Genomic DNA, 18089 nt, shown 5'->3' with positions numbered 1-18089 from the left:
CTCCCATCATTTTTTTTTTTTTTATTTAATAGCCTTTTATTTACAGGTTATATGCATGGGTAACTTTACAGCATTAACAATTGCCAAACCTCTTGTTCCAATTTTTCACCTCTTACCCCCCATCCCCTCCCCCAGATGGCAGGATGACCAGTAGATGTTAAATACATTAAAATATAAATTAGATACACAATAAGTATACATGACCAAAACATTATTTTGCTGTACAAAAAGAATCAGACTCTGAAATATTGTACAATTAGCTTGTGAAGGAAATCAAGAATGCAGGTGGGCATAAATATAGGGATTGGGAATTCAATGTAATGGTTTTTAGTCATCTCCCAGAGTTCTTTCTCTGGGCGTAGCTGGTTCAGTTCATTACTGCTCCATTGGAAATGATTTGGTTGATCTCGTTGCTGAGGATGGCCAGGTCCATCAGAATTGATCATCATATAGTATTGTTGTTGAAGTATATAATGATCTCCTGGCCCTGCTCATTTCACTCAGCATCAGTTCGTGTAAGTCTCTCCAGGCCTTTCTGAAATCATCCTGTTGGTCATTTCTTACAGAACAGTAATATTCCATAATATTCATATACCACAATTTATTCAGCCATTCTCCAACTGATGGACATCCATTCAGTTTCCAGTTTCTAGCCACTACAAACAGGACTGCCACAAACATTCGTGCACATACAGGTCCCTTTCCCTTCTTTATAATCTCTTTGGGATATAAGCCCAGTAGTAACACTGCTGGATCAAAGGGTATGCACAGTTTGATAACTTTTTGAGCATAGTTCCAAACTACTCTCCAAAATGGTTGGATTCATTCACAACTCCAGCAACAATGCAGCTCCCATCATTTTAACTCCTATTTCTAAAGTGCTTTGTGCTTTACAAAGTGTTTTTCTCAGAACCTTTGTTAAAGATAGGGACTTTTGTTGTTTGTCATTCATATTTTTACTTGCAAGTGAATTGGATTGAAGTGAGGGAGAGCTGTGCAGAGCCACCCGTCTCATAGTCTCCTCCAGAGTCATCGGAGTCCAGAGCCAAGACACAGGTCAACAAGACTGGCTATGTAGGCTCAGGGCACAGAGGGGGCCCCTGGCCTTTTTAAGCTAAAGTCTCAGTTTGTCTGAGGCAAACAAAGGCTGGGTAAGAACTGAGGCAGAAGATGTCCTAGTCTGACTTCAGAGAAGAATCAGTGTGAGAAAGGAAGACCTTCAGAGTTTCTGAACAAAAACAGAAACTCAAGGAGTGAGACGTAGGACAATATGAGAAGAGGGACTGAACCTCGTGTAGGTCTTCTACCCAGGCAGAGCAGTCCCTTCTCTTTAACTTGCAGTCTTAGAGATTTGCTTGGAGCCCCCCAGCTGGCATGTGCTAAAGCATCAGGTCCTCCTGTCTCCAAGAACAGCTCTCGATTCCTTATACCCAGGGCGGTGGAATGGGGGATAAAAGACTTAAAACCATTAGATGATTGTGGCTGTGTCCATACCTTGCCTTGGCCCCATCCATAAATGAGGAGGGGAAAAGGACATCCTATAACTCTCAGCCATGTGAAATGAGGACTGAAGGTCTCAAGGTGAGAGATAAGGAAGAGAGGAGGGGGATGGAACAGATTAAGCATTTGTATGCTCTGTTACTCACTCTGCGAAGCACTTTACATGGAGCATTTGATCCTCACAAGGACCTGAGGAGTTAGATACTATTATTTTCATTTTGCAGCTGGGGAAACTGAGGCAAACAGGGTTAAGTGACTCACGCAGTGTCTGAGACTGGATTTGACTCCAGGCCCAGCATTCTGTCTACTTCACCACCCACCGAGTTGCCTCCAGGTAATAGGATGATGAATGGGGTGGTGTTAAGAAGCAATTAAAAGTCTTTAAAAAACTAGAATCATAAAATCTTTGCCTGAACCCATGAACTCCATGACTCGTACTGTGAGGAGAAGCCGAGATCTGGATTCAGAGTTCTTGGGTCATTCCATTGACTGGTTCTACTCTATATACAAGTCAAGCATATGCAAGTTAGAAACTAAGTTGTACTTTATTTGTTCTTTGCCTTCTCACAGGAGTGGCCATGCAGGGCATAAACCCATTAACTGTGTCTTTATTGGAATTCTGCCTATGGACTGGTTAGGGTGCCTGAGTGGAGGAGAGAAGCCATGGGCATGCATGAGCTGAATGCCTTATTATGTGCTATTTAATCTTTTTATTCTTTAGAAAGAGGAGTTGTTTGTCCTTCTTTCTCCAAGAGTTCCCTAACATCAGGGAAATGACCTGCAAGTAAACTGCATTTACGTGAGGGAGGGCTGTGCAAGGTCACCTGCCTCACCTTCCCCTCCAGAGGCACCTGGGTCCGGTGGCCAGATGGAGATCAGGACAAGTGGAGATGGCCCTGGATGCATGGGAGACCTTGGCTTTTTAAGCTGAGATGTTCACCAGGGCTCAGTTTATTCTTTGGAAAGAATGGAAAGAACCAAACAGTATACGGTATCCAAGTATTCCTTCCCATTCCTGTGAGGAAGAAGGGTTCAGTGGAATGGGGCAAATTAGGGGAGGGGGTGGGCTTTTACAGTAGCTGGGAGCTCAGAGATGTTCTTATAGGGTAGATCCATGCTAATACATCCTTTGGCTAGGGAGGCGACAGCCAACTGGATTGAGGAAGCAGGTGGGCCTGAGAGAGCTTGCCCTTCCCCAGTATCCCCCTTCTGGCAGGGTGGAGCACCTAATCGCCTGTGGGGCCCTCCCCAGGGTGAGCATGGGTACACCTACTGCGCCTGGTGGTAGGTTATTTTTAGCCTCCTTTATAGGTAAGGGCTCTATCTCAGAGAGTTTTAAGTTGGAGTCAGCCTAGGATAGGTGAAAGACTTGGAGTTAGGAGAGACTGGATTCAAATCCTGCTTCTGACACTGGCTGCGCAAATATTTTAAAAGTTACTCAGCTGCTCTGAGAGTCACTTTCCTCATCTGTAAAATGGGAGGCAACAATTCTTAAAGTAACTGCGTCCCATGAGAGAACTAAAATCTATTTGCAAAGAACTTTGAAAATGGCAATTCTTAAAGTGCTTCATAAATGCCAGTTGTTGTTTCTGTGGGTTGGCCAAGGTCTGTGGCTGAAAGATGCCAGTTCTAGGACTCAGGCTCGGGGCTCTGAGCCGGAAGCCTTAGCCACCCACTGAGTCCTCACACGGAAGAAACAGCCAGAGTTCACGAAGAGCTTTCTGAGAGGGTTTATTTAGATACAAAATGCTACCCACCGAAGAGACGGTAACAGACTGGGGCCCTTGTCCCCAGGGTAAGGCTGGTGATTCAGAAAGGTAGCGGGGTCCAGGATTCCGGGTCCCCCCAGCATTCCGGTCCAGACCATCACTCCCTCTGGAGCCCTCGCCCCACTACATAGAGCTCCGGCTGAGAGGCCCACTTGCTGCTCCCCTTTGTGTCCGGTGAGCAGAGGCTATTCCAAGCTGCTGCTTCCTTCGGGGAACTCTCCTCTGAGCTGCAAAGAGAAGAGACAGAAACGAGAGGGCAGCAGAGGTTTGTTAATAGGACAACAGAAGGAATGCTGAGGGTGTGTTGGCTGTGTGACCATGGGCCAGTGCTTGACCCCTCTGATCCTCCAAGTCTTTTTCTGTAAAAGGCAATTATAAGACCTGCAGTGTCTACTTTACAGGTAAACACTCAATTGGTAAACATCAAGTACCTACTATTGTCAGCAAGTATTATGAAAAGGCAAAAAACACCCCAGACCCGCAAGAAGTTAATCTAAGAGAGTTGTAAGGACAGTGATCTGTAACCCTTAAAGGCCCATTGACATGGATGTTGTTGTTATTAATCATAGTGTACTGGACGGCCTTTCTCCTCTGTAATACAATGTGAATTCTTCAGGCGCTAAGAACCAGGGCTCCCTTTCCATTATCTTTCCAGAAGTAACTAGCACAGTGCTCAGCACTGCGGAAATGGGAATAACTGAGTGTTCATCTACAGCAAAAGTTATTGTTTTTCTGCCTTTTGATGCTCAACACCTGCTTTTCTCAAACTTGAGAGCTGCAGGGGCTGGAAGTTTATTGTGGCTTTTCTTTTAAAAGGAGACATCTCCTTGTATCTCATGAGTTTCCTTTCCTTTTCTTTTTTTTATTGACCTAATCCCCTCCATGGACACTCAAAGGCTCCTAAAAGAGGCCCCCAAATGGCACAAACAATGCAAGCCCCTGAATTAGAGACATTACAACCTTCCTCCCCCAAGAGGAGATGAGAAGAGGAGCCAGGGCTTAGATGAGGCTCAGAGACTTCTCTACATCCAGCCCCCACCAGAAGGGGGTTTGTTTTAAAAGGGAGTTCTGGTATTTAGCTACCACCCAAGTGATCCAGTTACTCCAAAAGGGCACATTGCTTGCTTCCCATTCCCACCCAATGTCTGTATAGCTGCCAAAATGACTTTCCTACAAGATATGGTCCAGTGAAAGAGACCCCTGGTTCTGGAGTCAGAAGACCTGCATTCAAATCCTGCTTTGGAGTGAATATTATCCATGTTATCCTAGGAAAGTCATTTCACATTTCCTGAATCTCAGTTTCCTCCTCTGTAATATGGGGTTGGTCTAGATGGCTTTTGAGGTTCCTTATGGCTTTAGATCTATGATTCTATGAACAGCAATCATTGACATTGCCTTTCTCCTGATTCCCTCTTGTCTCTAGGAGAAAATATAAAATTCCTAGGCTGATATCAAAAGCCCTGCATAGTCTGGCCTCTGCCTTTCTGTACAGTTTTATTTTCTATTATTTCTCTTCATGCTCCTTAGCTTTGTTCTGGTCAAACTGGTCTATGAGCTGGTCCCTAAAAATGTCTCTGCATCTTCTGACTTTATGTGTTGCACAAAATCCCCATATTTGGAATACTCTCCCTCCTGCCCTCTGCCTCAGAGAAGCTGCAGCTTTCTAGCTTGCTTCAATGTAGAGGCTCCAGCTCCTCCTGGAGGACTTCGTGTTCCCCTTGCTAGCCGATGCTCACTAGCTTCCTTGGGATTACTTAGTTTGTCCCCTTAAATTTGCTTAGTTGTGTACTTGTCCTTTTTCCCCAATAGAATGAAAGCTACTCAAGGGGTGCTTTCTGGTTCACTTTTCTCTTTGTATCTGGCATTGTCATTTAAGTCATTTTCAGTCATGTCCAACTCTTTGTGACCCCTTTTGGGGTTTTCTTGCCAAAGACACTGGAGCTATTGACCATTTCCTTCTCCAGCCCATTTTACATATGAGAAAACTGAGGCAAACAGGGTTAAGTGACTTGACCAGGGTCACACAGTAAATGCCTAAAGCTGACTCTGCACTGTATCTCCTTGCTTCCACAATTCCTCAAACAGTACCTGGCAAAAGGCAGGCCCCTGATTAATAATGTTTATTGAACAGAATTGATTGATTACAACCTTTCTGAAACTCATACCTGATAGCACTGGCCTGAAACACCACAAATGCTGTGCCTTTCTCTACATTATTCTCCTGTGTCATGTCTCCCCAGCTAGGTTGTCAGCCCCTGCAGAGCAGAGATGTATCACTTCATTTTGTATCCCCGCCTTGTGTCTAACACAATGCTGAGTGCTGGGGGTGTGTGGCTATTGGATCAGTCAGCATACACTGGACAGAACAGCTGTAACTGGACCTTAGACAAATAGCTCTGAGTGTACCTCGAACGTTCCTAGGGAGGATAGTGGGTCAGGCAGCTGCTGGGATGCCATCTGGCACTTGCTGACTGGTCATTATTTTGCTAACTAGGTGCTAAGCTCAGTTATTGCTGGGCTGTTGGAGGATTAAGAAGGCTGTCAGCCCCCTTGAAATTTAGGTGCCCTGGGTCAAAGACCCACTTATGATGCCCTCATTACCTCTCTGGGAAAGAGCAACAAAGGAGGGGAGATTTCAGCAAATTCCTGAACCGTGGCATCTGATTCTGGTACGATCTTGTTTAAGGGGACCTGTGATTTCATTGAACATTTCATTGAACAGTGAAAATGTCATTATCCCCAAAGATGTCCAGGGCCACACAGCTGATAACTGCTAAAGTGAGGGCTCAAATCAGTTCTCCTGCTTCCAAAACAAATAGTCCTACTATGCCGGTCTTTGTGTAACAAACAGGGAGACAGAAATACAAGCTATACAGTAGGTCTGCATGGCAGATAACAGATAAGGACTTGGGGATCTGTTGTCTGTTCTGACATTTCCTAAGTTCTTTTGTGGCTTCCCACCCATGAAGCCCAGAAAATGGCACCGTGGTGAAATTCCATTCCATGGAAGTCGCCCAAACAAAGATTTTCAAGCATCTGTTGAGAGTCAGGAAAGGTGAAGACCAGAGCCCCCTTTTGCGTTCAGGGCTCCATAATCCCTATGGGGAGACCAGGCTTGGATCTTGACATAAACAATCATAAGGCAGTGTAACTCCTACAGAGTGGTACAGACCACGAGCCGACCTTTCAGATGATTCTGGCCAGGACCCTTCGTTCCTGCCCTGATCCAAGGCCCAGTGGCTTTAGGGGCCATTGTTTGCTCTCTCCATCCCTACTCCCCTTTAAAACGTATCTCTTTAAGGAAGAAAGCCATGCCTTTGGTCCTCATACCTCCTCGACCTTCCTGCTCTGTTTCTTCATGCAACATTTAAAGGAGAGTATACTAAAAATAGAGCATGGATTAATAGAGTAGAAAGATTGCTGTATGTTTGGGGGTTTGTTTGTTTTTTCACAAGGCAGTTGAGGTTAAGTGACTTGCCCAGGATCACACAGTTAGTAGTGTCAAGTGTCTGAGGCCAGATTTGAACTCAGTCCTCTTGGCTCTGAGGATAGTGCCCTAAGGATTGCTGTCTGAAGTCCTGATTCAAGGTCTGCTCTTGTTACCTGTTGGTCAAATACAAGTTATTTGACCCCTGGGCTTTCAGGTTCCTCTGAAAAATGAATGGTAAGATTAAATGGACTATAAGATCCCTCCTAGTTCTAAAAATATAATCCTAGTGTTCGATGAGAAAGCTAGATCTGGTACCTACTAACTGCATGACTCTGGGAAAGTCCTGGTATTTCTCTGAGTTTCAGCTTTTTCATCTGTAAAAGGGGCTTGTCAATATTTACTATCCCCTTCCCGAGTTGTATGTATATATGTATAAGTATGTATACATCCACACACACATATACATATTGCAATATGTATATCTGTATATATAATATGTTGTATATTCCCCAAAGCACATACATACATACATACATAGCTACCCATAAATAACACATATTCCTTAAAGCATTACAAAAATGTGAATGAGGGGAGCTAGGTGGCCAGTGGAATCAGGAAGGCTCAACTTCCTGAGTTCAAATCTGTTCTCAGATACTTGCTAGCTGTGTAACCCCTGGACATATCACTTAACTGTTTGCCTCAGGTTCCTCATCTGTCAAATGAGTTGGAGAAGGAAATGGGAATTTGCTTCAGTATCTTTGCCAAGAAAACCCCAAATGGGATCACGAAGAGTCAGAGATGACAGCAACAACAAGAAGTATTATAGTGAATCTACCTATTATACAAACTGAGACAAGAAGAGAAAGTTGTAGTACTTCAGAGAGGGGATGGACTAGCACTGAATTCTTTTGAGAGGGTGAGGGAACAGAAAAGCCCTTGCTAGGTGACTTGAGGGCTGGTGGAGTTGGCTCATGTTCCCATGACCTTCCTTCCATTTTCACTGATAGATGTGATTTCCCGAAGGATGTTCTAGTGGGGAGCCAGTCCCTATATTGCCTAGGGCTGACCCTAGGCAATAAATTGGAAGCATGGACCAGTGGAAAGGTCCTTGCTCTTGAGTCAGAAGAGCTTAGTGCAGATCCCGTCTTGGATTCTTGCCCCTTGTGTGACCATGGGTGAGATACTTCCCTTCTCTGGACTTCCGTTTATCCATCTAGCTCTAGACCCACGGTGTTCTGATGTTACTGTCCCTTTCTCTAGGGACTCAGGAGCTCCAGGCTTCCCACACACCTTGCAATCAGTTTTCTATGTAACCTGATTCAGGAAGGTGGGTAGTGAGTGGGACAGGGTAGAAAACAGCAGGTGTTTGAGAGATCTTAGGCAGAGTGATTACTTTGTATTTCATCAAACAGACTGATGCTCTTTTGAATCTAGTGTCCTGAAACTTGAAGACCCATTGAGGGATTCAGTGGTAAAGAACAGAAGCTTCTGCCCACAAATGAGTGGTACAATGCACTGTCATTTGAGCCCCTGACCTCTAAGTACAGACTTATTATAAATATTATTCTCATTTTCTGGAAAAATATATAGATCAAGAATTTCCAGTGAATGTCAGGAAGCTGGGGCAGGCAGAATTTGAGGATAATTGCACCCAGCTGTCTTCACTGCCTCAAGGTGTGATGGGAGTTACCTTGGTTTGGATAATCCTGCCTCAAGTACAACCAAAATGGCTTTTTGCCACTGTCTCAAAGCATGATCTTAGGATCAAGTGGGGCCTTCACCCAGAGAGCAGCTGCCCCAGGCCCCAGGCACACTTGACATCTGCAGTTCAAAGATCAGAGAATTTCAGTTCTACCATCTCACTAGGGGACTCTGGGCAAGTCTAAAGTTTCCTTCATCTCCAAAGTAAGGGTGTCACATTCCACAACTTCATCAAAGGCTCTGAAATTCTACAAATTTGTGGAAGTGCCAGCTCTGAAATGATGGCCTGTATTTGTACCCCCTTCAACTGGTCTACTTCTGCTACAAGGGCAGGGAACCCCTTAACAATCCCTAACACCCAGCAGCCAACTTTATCCTTAAAAGAGCTTAAGAAAATCACAGGGGAGATGAAAGGGGGGAGTAGCATAGTACAATGAGGAGCCAGAAAACTTGTGTGCAAATCCTGCTTTATACTTGACCACCTGTGTGATTTTGGACAAGATGCCTCAGTTTCTTTCTCTGTAAGGTGAGAGGTTTGGCATAAATCAGTGGTTCTCAAGTTTTTGGTTTTAGGAATCCATTAAACTCTAGAAAATTATCTAGAACCCCCCCCCCCAAGGAGCTTTTGTTTATGTGGATTATATCCTGCTGACAACTATTGTTGCAGTTACTCTGTAATATCTGACTCTTTGTGGCCCTATTTTGGGGTTTTCTTGGCAAAGGCCCTGGGGTAGTTTGCCATTTTACAAACTAGCAAGCATTTGAAGCTGGATTTGATCTCAGAAGAATCTTCCTGAGTCCAGGCCCAGCACTCTCTTTACTGCACCACCCAGCAGCCAGATGTTTTTGTTCAGTTGTTTTTCAGCCATGTCCATCTCTCTGTGACCCCTTTTTGGAGGGTTTTCTTGACAAAGATAATTAAGCGGTTTGCCATTTCCTCTTCTAGTTCACTTTACAGATGAGGAAACTGAGGCAAACCGGGTTAAGTGACTTGCCCAGGGATACACAGCTTGTAAGTGTCTGAGGCCAAATTTGAAGATGAGTCTCCCTGACTCAACTGCCCCACTGTTAATTACCATGTAAGAAATGTTATCATGAAAATAGTTTTGACTTCCTGGCCACCCTGAAAGGGTCTCGGTGATGGGACAACCCCACTCTGAGAAATGTTGGCCCCTGAGATCCCTTGCAGTTCTAAACTGATGATCCCATAATCCTAAGTAATCATAAAAGGCTGTGTTTTGAAAGCACTCCATTAGGCACAGTGTTGTCTGGGGGAGAATAGAATGATCTAAAAATTCCTTTTAATTAGGTTAATGACAACACTGGCTAACATTTGGGTTGTACTTTTAAGATTTGCAAAGCGTTTTCCATATAGGTTATCTCTTTAGTGCTCATATCAACCCTGCAAGGGAGTGGCCGCTATTACCTACATCTTACAAATAGGGAAACTGAGGCAAACAGGTGGACACACTACTAATATATGTCTTTGTCATGTCCATGAACTCAGGTCTTCCTGACTTCATGTCCCACTCTTTATGATTTGAGAACTTCCTATCTCTTCTGAATGATCAATTTTCCAAATTGATTGCGATCATCTAGTCCAACTCCCTCATTTTACAGAAAGGTAATATGGGAAAGATTGAAGGTAAAAGGAGAAGGGGATGGCAAAGGATGAGATGAGACTCATGGGAGCAAGGAACATGAGCCTGGACAGACTTGGGGAGATAGTGGAGGATAAAAGAGCTGGACATCCTCTGGTCCATGGGGTCCAACTTAATAAAACAGCAACAATGACAATAATAGCAACAGCAACAACAATAACAACAGTAACAACAACAGCAGCAACAACCACAACCACAACCACTTATTTGCCCAGGATGATAGAGGTGGTAAGTAGGAGAGTGCTTTTGAACTCAGGACCTTTAACTCTAAATTAAAGTGCTTTTTTCTTTTCTTAGGGAATGTGAAAAAAAGGGTATTTTATTCCTGCAGAGTTTAATGTCATGGATTCTTGGCTCCTGCTGTTTGGAAATGTTGGTATTTCTGATCAATGCCCTTTTTAAAGGTCCTCTTTTAGAAAGATAAGAAAAGTGAGTGGCTGGAGAAGTAACATTAATAACTTACTCTCAGATTCCCAGCTGTGGGTAGCTCATCATTGTTTTAAGAAATGAGCAAAATCATTAGAAGATTCTTATAAATAATCTATACCTCATTTCCTTCAGTGGCTGGGAAAATACATACGATTTTTTTTCCCCTGAGGCAATTGGGGTTAAGTGGCTTGCCAGGATCAGCACAGCTGGGAAGTTTTAACTCTGTGGGCTAGATTTGAACTCACATCCTCCTGACCCCAAAACCGGTGTGCTAATATTCACTGTGCCATCTAGTTGCCCCAATATGTATAATTTTTAACTGTGAGAATACAAATTTTTCCATGGATCATACTTAGTATTTTAGTTAATGTTGGCTGAAAAAGTAAATAAGTTCTCTGAGGACAGGGACCATTTTTGTTTTTGTCTGAATCTCTATAGCCTAACGCAGCAGCCAGCGTGTTTTAGGAGAGGGAATCCTAACTTTGTGTCATGGATCCCTTGGGTAACCTGGCAGAGCTTGTGGACCTCTTCCCTGAATAATGTGTCTAATGCATAAAATAATACATAGAAGGTCACAAAGAAACCAATAGTAGTGAAATAAAGATGAATTTTTTCTCTTCTAAGTTCCTGTTCCCCCTGAAACCTATCCTCAGACCCCAGGTTAGTTAGCAGGGCACAATAGAGACTAGAATGTGGAAGGAAGGATTTATTCAGCTTTCAGCTCCACCAGCTATCTATGCAGTCTTGGGCAAGGCTCCAAATGTGCTCTAAGGTAAAGCTGGACCTCCATTTAAATCCCTCTCCAACTGTTACCATTTGCTTACTCTCTAGTTTCCTTATCTGCATAATGAGGCTTGCATTGTATAACCCAAGTCCCTTCCAGCTCTAGGCCCATGCTTCCCCTACCTCTGGGGCCACAGCCTCTCCACTGATCGTTTAGCCCGGCTTCTGTGTAAGCTGTGAGGGACAGCCAGGTGATGCTGGGCACAGAGGACCAGGCCTGAAATCCAGCCCCAGGCTGTGACCTCCAACGGTCCCTGCAGCCCCGAGTCTGTGGTCCGAGGGCTCAGTTTGGATCCTGACCCTGCTACTACCTCCGTTCAGCGGTTGTGAACATCAAATATGAGCGAGTGAGGCACTTTATAAAGGGCGAGTGATTCCAAGCTCATTAATGGGTGACAGTGATGGAAGGACAGGACATGGAGGGCTCAAGGCTGGCCCTGTCTCTGTCAGTGACCAGACAAGTGACCCTGGACAAGTCATCTGCACCCCCACGCTGAGGGGGACCTAATTCATTAGCTCACATGTCAAAAAGGACAAAGGACTTGAAGTCGGAGATCCAATTCAGCCTTTGCCACTTACACGTAACCTTATTAGTGGGTGAGTGGGGGAAGTCTGTTCTCTCTGGGCCCCAGTGTCCCACCTTAAAAATGAAGAGGTTGGTCCAAGGTCTTTTCTCACTTGAAATCTAGAAGCACTGAGCAGTCCATCTCCATCAGGTAATTATGGGAGTGGACCCTCTCACAGTGCCAGGAACTGTGCAAAGAGCTCTGCCCACAGGCTCCCAATCCATCCTCACATTCATGAGGGGGAGGCTGCCACCGGCCATTGTCTACATGAGGAGGCCCCGGGAAGCTGGGGGAGGCAGAACTGGAGCCCTGGCCTCCTGTGCTAAAGGGGCAGTCAGGAGACAAACTTAGTGATCACAGAGGCGGCTCTGGAGGCCTTCCTACCCCGGACATTCTACAGCCCGAGAAACCAGCCAGAACAGGTGTAAAGGCGTTAGTCCTTCCCTCCATGAGGGGAAAGCCTGGGCTCATCCTCATCCTGGTGGTGTCTGCCTCTGGGAACAGGAAGACCCCCTGCCCAGGCTGCTCCTCAGGAGGGGGAATGCTGCAGAGGCCCCATGCTCCCTAGCCCTCAGGCCTTCCTGCAGCTGAAGCAAGGGCTCTAAGAGCCCTGAGGCAGGCTCTCCACCACAGAAAACTGCTTTCTAGAATAAGGAACAGGAGAGACCTGTAAAGGGCATCACCTGTAAAGGGACAGGAAGCCCTGTCCATTGGGGGATACCCTTTACAGGTCTCTCCTGTTGTATAAAATGTAAAATCTGAGGATGGTGGCCCAGCCCAGAAAGCCCCAGCCCTGCAGGGAGGAGGTCCTGAGTTCAAGTGTGGCCTTAGATGCCTAACTCACTCTAGGATCCTGGGCTAGTCAGTTAACCCGGTTTGCCTCAGTTTCCTCATCTGTTAAATGAACTGGAGAAGGAAATGGCAAATGCTCCAGTATCTTTGCCAAGAAACCCCCCAGTGGGGTCACAGAGGGTGAGACAAGACTGAAAATAACTGAACAAATGAGACAGAACAGGAAAAGGTGATTTCTGGGGGGCCTGTCGGTTCTCACATTCCCCGCTTCTACCTGCATTCAAGTCCTGATTCCCTCTCTGATAGTTGTGTCGTTTAGTCATCAAAACTCTTGCTTCCAAGTCACTTTTAACATTTATAAAGTCTTATTATTACAATGAGGCTGACACTTAAATAGGCTTGTGAAGGGTTTTATCTACAGTATCTCATTTGATCCTCATACCAGCCCTATGAGTTATTCTTGTTCCTATTTCAAAGATGAGTAACCTGATACCTCTAGATTAGGTCATTAAAGGCCTGGAGGCAGGATTGGAGTTCAGGGCTTCTCAACTCCCAGTTGAGTCTCCAATCCACTCTACCATGTTGTCAGCCCTGTGAAGTAGTTCCTTCAAATGTTAGACCCATTTTATAGATGTGAAGACTAAAACTCAGAGAAGTGAGTTGACTTGCCTAGGATCTGGGGGCTAATTGGCATCAGTGTCAGGATTCTAGCTTGGGTCTCCTTACTCCAGGGCTCTTTCCATTGTACTAGACTGCCCCTTAAATGAACACTTTAGCTTTCTAGGTCTCAGTGTCCTCCCCTGTAACTTGCGTCTATGGGCTAGATGCTCTTTCAGGTCCTTTCCCACTGAACACAGGCCCCAGCTCGAGGACTTTGAGCCTGGGGCCGGCCTCACCTGATCTGGCTGCACAGTTCACTTGTGGTCCCCACGGAGGCTGAGCCTGGGAGCCGGAGGCGGACTCTTGGCCGATGGTCGGAGGCAGTCCTTCTGATGAAAGGCTGAGGGTTGAGAGCACACAAGGCCATCCTCCTCTGGGGCTCCCCCCATGGCCTTGGGGACACGGCTGTTCTCTTAGCCTCTGCTGCCATCTCCGGATGCTCCCCACTCTCTGGGTGGGATGCTTTGGGGGAGGATGGAGATTTGGCCTCAAACAGAGAGGGGGATGCAGGGTAGAATATAGAACAGGTGTTGGGGGCCACCTTGGCCGGAGCTGGATCTCGGTCCCCCCATGAACTCTGCTCCTTGGGTTCCTGGGATGGGGAGGTTGGAGGGGTAGAGGTGGAGCCAGAGGAAGGGGGGCTCACTTCTCTGTGACTGACCAGTGGACTTGAGAGCTCTTGGGGAGCCGGGGGGCTTTGAGGGACTTCCACAGGAGAACTGGGATGTTTGGGATGGGGGAGTGGAGAAGTTGACTTTCTCAATGTGGGGGGGCTTGTTGGGGGGCTTGGTGTCCTGGCCCTGGCTGGAGGGCTTGTCTTAGGGCTAAAAGGGGGGCTGGCCTGTCTCTGCACCTGGGGAAGGGTTGGCTGGGTCGGCAGCCCAGTGGGTCTGTGGGAGGCAGGTGGGCTAAGGTTTCTCCTTTCGGTCCTGTGTGACCAGTGCAGCCTTGTAGGGGAGACTTTCCTGACCAGAGAGGGGCCTTTCTCTTGGCCCTGCCTTGGCCCTTCTGGTTGGGATGGCCTGCCTGTGCTGCCTTCCTTGTTTCCCTTTAGCCCAGCTGTGCTGCCGAGCTGGGGCAAAGGGATCACCTTATGGGGCTGCTTGCTGAGACTTGTAGCCTCTTCTACCTCGGGCCTCCTCGGGGCCACAGCTGACCTCTCTTGGCTGTGGCCGGTTCTGGGCACATGGATCAATTCTAAGTAGAGATTTCTGCCTCTCCTTTCGGCCTTGGTGTCCCCTGACCCTTTGCCACTGGGAGGGATGGGATTGGGAATGTTTTTACTTGGCAGTAAGTCAATAGGGTTCAGGGAAGCCTTCAGTCTTTGGGAAGCTGATGTTTTCCTAGGTGGGGGGAGCTTGCTGGGCACCTCAGCAGGGCTTCCTCCTCCGGGCTCTGGATCTCCAGGGTTCAGCAGTGAATTAAATGAATTGTCCATCAGGATTTCTGGAGGTGGGGGAGGGAAGTCCTCTAAATCCTCCTCTGTTTCACCGTTTGGAGCATTCCTGGAAACTTGTGCCACTGTGGGAAGAGGTGTGAAGATGGGAGCAAAGGGCCTCCAGCTGGAGCCCAATTTGGGGGACTCTCCAGCTGTTCCTGGGAAAAGCTGGTGCTTGGGATACAAAGGAGCAAGCCCCCTATAAATAGGGAACCTGGGAGGTGTTATGGGAAAGCCAAATTTCTTGATGCCATTGACTTCCCCTGAGGGTCTGGGGTTCACCATCTCTTCAGCCGGACTAAACGTTTCGATGAGTTTCTTGACAGATGGTTGAGGGCTACATCCCTCCCCATTCCACCCTTGGGTCTCAGGAACCTCCTTTTTTCTCTCCCATGATTCGTGTTCCTGGACAGGTGAGGTAGTCTTTGAAAGTACCTCAGCTTTTCCTTTGCTGGGTTGCTCACACTTAGAGTTGGAATCAGGTTTCTGCCAGACAATCTTTTCCTGACTAGGTAGAATGCTGAGGTTCTTGGCAAGGGAGGCCTTCAGCTTGCTGATGGAGGAGCCCTGGGTGGGTCCTCTTCTGCTGTCCAGGCACAACACAGCTGTTCTGGGGTGCTCTTCTTTGTTCTGTGTTTTTCTTTTCCTACGGAAGTCATAAAACATCTCTAGCCGCTGGCTGAGGTCCTTCTGGACCCTCTGCAGTTCCAAGAGTGTGGGGTCCTCAGTGTAGTTCTTCAGAGATTCCTCAGACTTGGATCTCTTTGGTCCCTCAGACCACGTCCTGCCCTCACTGGCTGTACTGGGTCTGTCATGGAGGATTATCTTTTTTTCTTCATCCTCCATCCATTCTTTGTGTACAGGCTGAATTGGGACAAACTTGATTCTTTCACTAATTGCATTCTTCATCTTGAGAATCATCTCATGGGCCTGGGGGCTCTTGATTCTCTTAAAATGTGGCCACAACATAATTTCTGTGAGGGCTGGGGAGGTTGTTGGCCTCAAAAACCAGGTTTCTCTCTGACTGTGACTCAGGCTAGGGGTGCCTTCTTCACTGTCTTCCTCCTCCTCTTCCTCCTCCTCCTCTGAATTGCCATCCTCCTCATCAGTGAGAAGCAGAGGCACTGTTAACCCACAGTCTTTGGAATGTTCTCCTTTCTTATGTGAAGACCTCTTCTCCAGCTGCAGAGACCTGGAGTGTGAATTTGCTAGAGCTTCATCCGATTGTGAAGGGTTACCCAGTGCAGCTGGCTGAGCTCTTTGTCTCTCAAGAGCCCCATCCTGGGGTCTGCTGGGCCCCAACGCTGATGGGTAATGCAGCCAGGCGTCTGCCTTGGTCTCCCGGTGGGATGAAACCCATGGCTTCCTTTCTGTGGGCTCCTCCAAAGAATCCCAGCTGCTTTGTTTCCCCAGTTTGTCCACAGAATGCAGAGACTCGTTGTCAGCCCCGATGCCACTGTCTTCAGAATACAGGGGTCGGTCGTCGACCTTGGGTGTGCCGGGGCCAGCCACGCAGCCTTTGAGGAGCCCGATGGCCTTCAGGAGGCATTGGTCCAGTTCTCTTTTAGTCTCTAGTTTTTTGTCCAGATGTTGGGCAGCAGAGTGGAGGTAGCTACTGGAGTCCTGTAGAGAACTGGAGGTGAGGGTAGTCACTGTGTCATGGAGAACCTGCATCCGGTTGGCCGTATACTGTAGCAGCTGCTGCAGGAGATCGGGCTGCCACGGGGCATCTTCCTTTTTAGCTGGCCAAGCCAAGTGGGCCCCAGCTTCTTGGAGCAGGACTTCTCCATCATTGGCCATGTCTCTCAAGAGCTTGTTGATCTCATCAAAGCGCCAGAGCAAGAATCCCACCATTTGCTGGAGGTACTGCTGGGTTTGAGCAGCCTCGTAGGCAATGCCCAAGATTGCTTCATATCTGGAGAGACTAGGGTGCAGAAAGGCATAAGCCTTGTGGTGAGCCTTCACCAGGGCTTCAGGAAAATTCACCTTGTCTTCAGGCCCATAAGCAAGAAAGTCTTGGGCTTGACAGTAACAACTGTCTTTCCCCAATATGTGAGCAGTGGGCACAATTCCTTTCTTAGAAAACTCCCTGGCACTCTGTTCCTTATTTTCATCCCAACAGAAGTCTCCCCTGGAGGAATTTTGACTCTCTAAATGTGTGTCCTTGGTCAAGTGTTTCTGAGAATCCATGGTTTCCGATAGAGCAACTTCATCATCAAGGGTTGCATCTCTCCTCCTGCCTGGAGAGGGATTCCCAGGGAACAGATGGAGACTTTTGACCATATTTTGATTTCTCTTGGGATCTGGATGCTCTCTCGCCTGCTGCCTCCACCCTCCGGGTGCAGCTTCTCCATTGCCATAATAGGTAGAATTTTGAACCAGCAGAGGGATGGAAAGCCTTTCACAGCAAGCCTGATGCACTGATAAAATGGCCTTGGGTTTTCTCCAAAACTGGATACCGCTCCTAGATACAATGTCACTACGGGAAGGGGTACACCCCATGGTTTTGAAGGATTTTTTTTTTTTTACTATTCTCCCATGTTCAGAAAATTAGATTAAAAATAAAAGCAAAAATCAGTCTCACCATTTCATCCAGCAGCACTGAGCATCTCTTGGGCAGGAATCCAGGCCCCTTCTCTTCTCCATCCCACAAAATCCCAACAATTGTTGCCCATTCATGCCAAATTTGGGGCAATAACCCATGGATTGCAATCAACCTCCTCTCATTTCTTTTAACCCCCAACCTGAAGACTTGTTTTCCATCTCTGTTTTGAATTCTCAGCGGTCAGTGAACCACAGGCAGATTCTAAAGGGCTTTACCCTGTGGAATTAAAGGACCCCAGGGTTTTAGTTTGTGTCCTGACAGATGTGAATAGCAAATAAAGTCTTAAGCCTATTAGGTTAATCATGCTTTAGGCAGTCGGCATCTGCAGTGTGTTTCAACATACAGTGTTTCAGCATTTACTATTTCTGGAGATGGATTATTTCTGCACGTGTTTATGCTTTTAATCCTCATCCAACACTGTGCCGGAAATCAAGAGAAAGGGGCTGTAATTGCAGGAGGACTCTTGGAGAGATGTGCTGGAAGGAGATAGAACAACCCTGGGAGAGAATGTAACCTTAGTGACTTACTAGGAGCATGTCAGTAGAGAATGTTAAGGCTCCCTCCTTGACTGGAGAAAAGTGCCTGAACAAACGATAGGCAATAGTCGAAGAGATTACTTATTTTCTTTCTCTAGTATAATAAATAGAACTGCATTCGTGAAAAAAAGTTCCTTTGAATGAATAGGCAACAAACAAAAGTAGTTTTTCATATTCTTTATGATAGAGATGAAAAGAGTCAGTTTTCACAATAACAGA

The 18089-nt window shown here is 46.6% G+C and overlaps 1 protein-coding gene across 1 annotated transcript; it reads right to left on the bottom strand.

Annotated features, from left to right (window-relative positions):
- Positions 1-3220: 3220 nt before the first annotated feature.
- On the bottom strand, positions 3221-17704 carry PCARE (photoreceptor cilium actin regulator). Its single transcript, XM_012539845.2, has 2 exons — positions 13528-17704; positions 3221-3496 (listed from the first exon to the last, which is right to left on the bottom strand). Exons 1-2 carry the CDS (start codon positions 17229-17231, stop codon positions 3367-3369), a joined length of 3834 nt encoding a protein of 1277 aa, XP_012395299.1. The 5' UTR covers positions 17232-17704; the 3' UTR covers positions 3221-3366.
- Positions 17705-18089: the final 385 nt, after the last annotated feature.

Source organism: Sarcophilus harrisii, chromosome 2 (genome assembly GCF_902635505.1).
Source record: "Sarcophilus harrisii chromosome 2, mSarHar1.11, whole genome shotgun sequence".
Lineage (NCBI taxonomy): Eukaryota > Metazoa > Chordata > Mammalia > Dasyuromorphia > Dasyuridae > Sarcophilus > Sarcophilus harrisii.
Note: the sequence above shows the minus strand (reverse complement) of the source record. Positions and strands in the feature narration are given on the sequence as shown.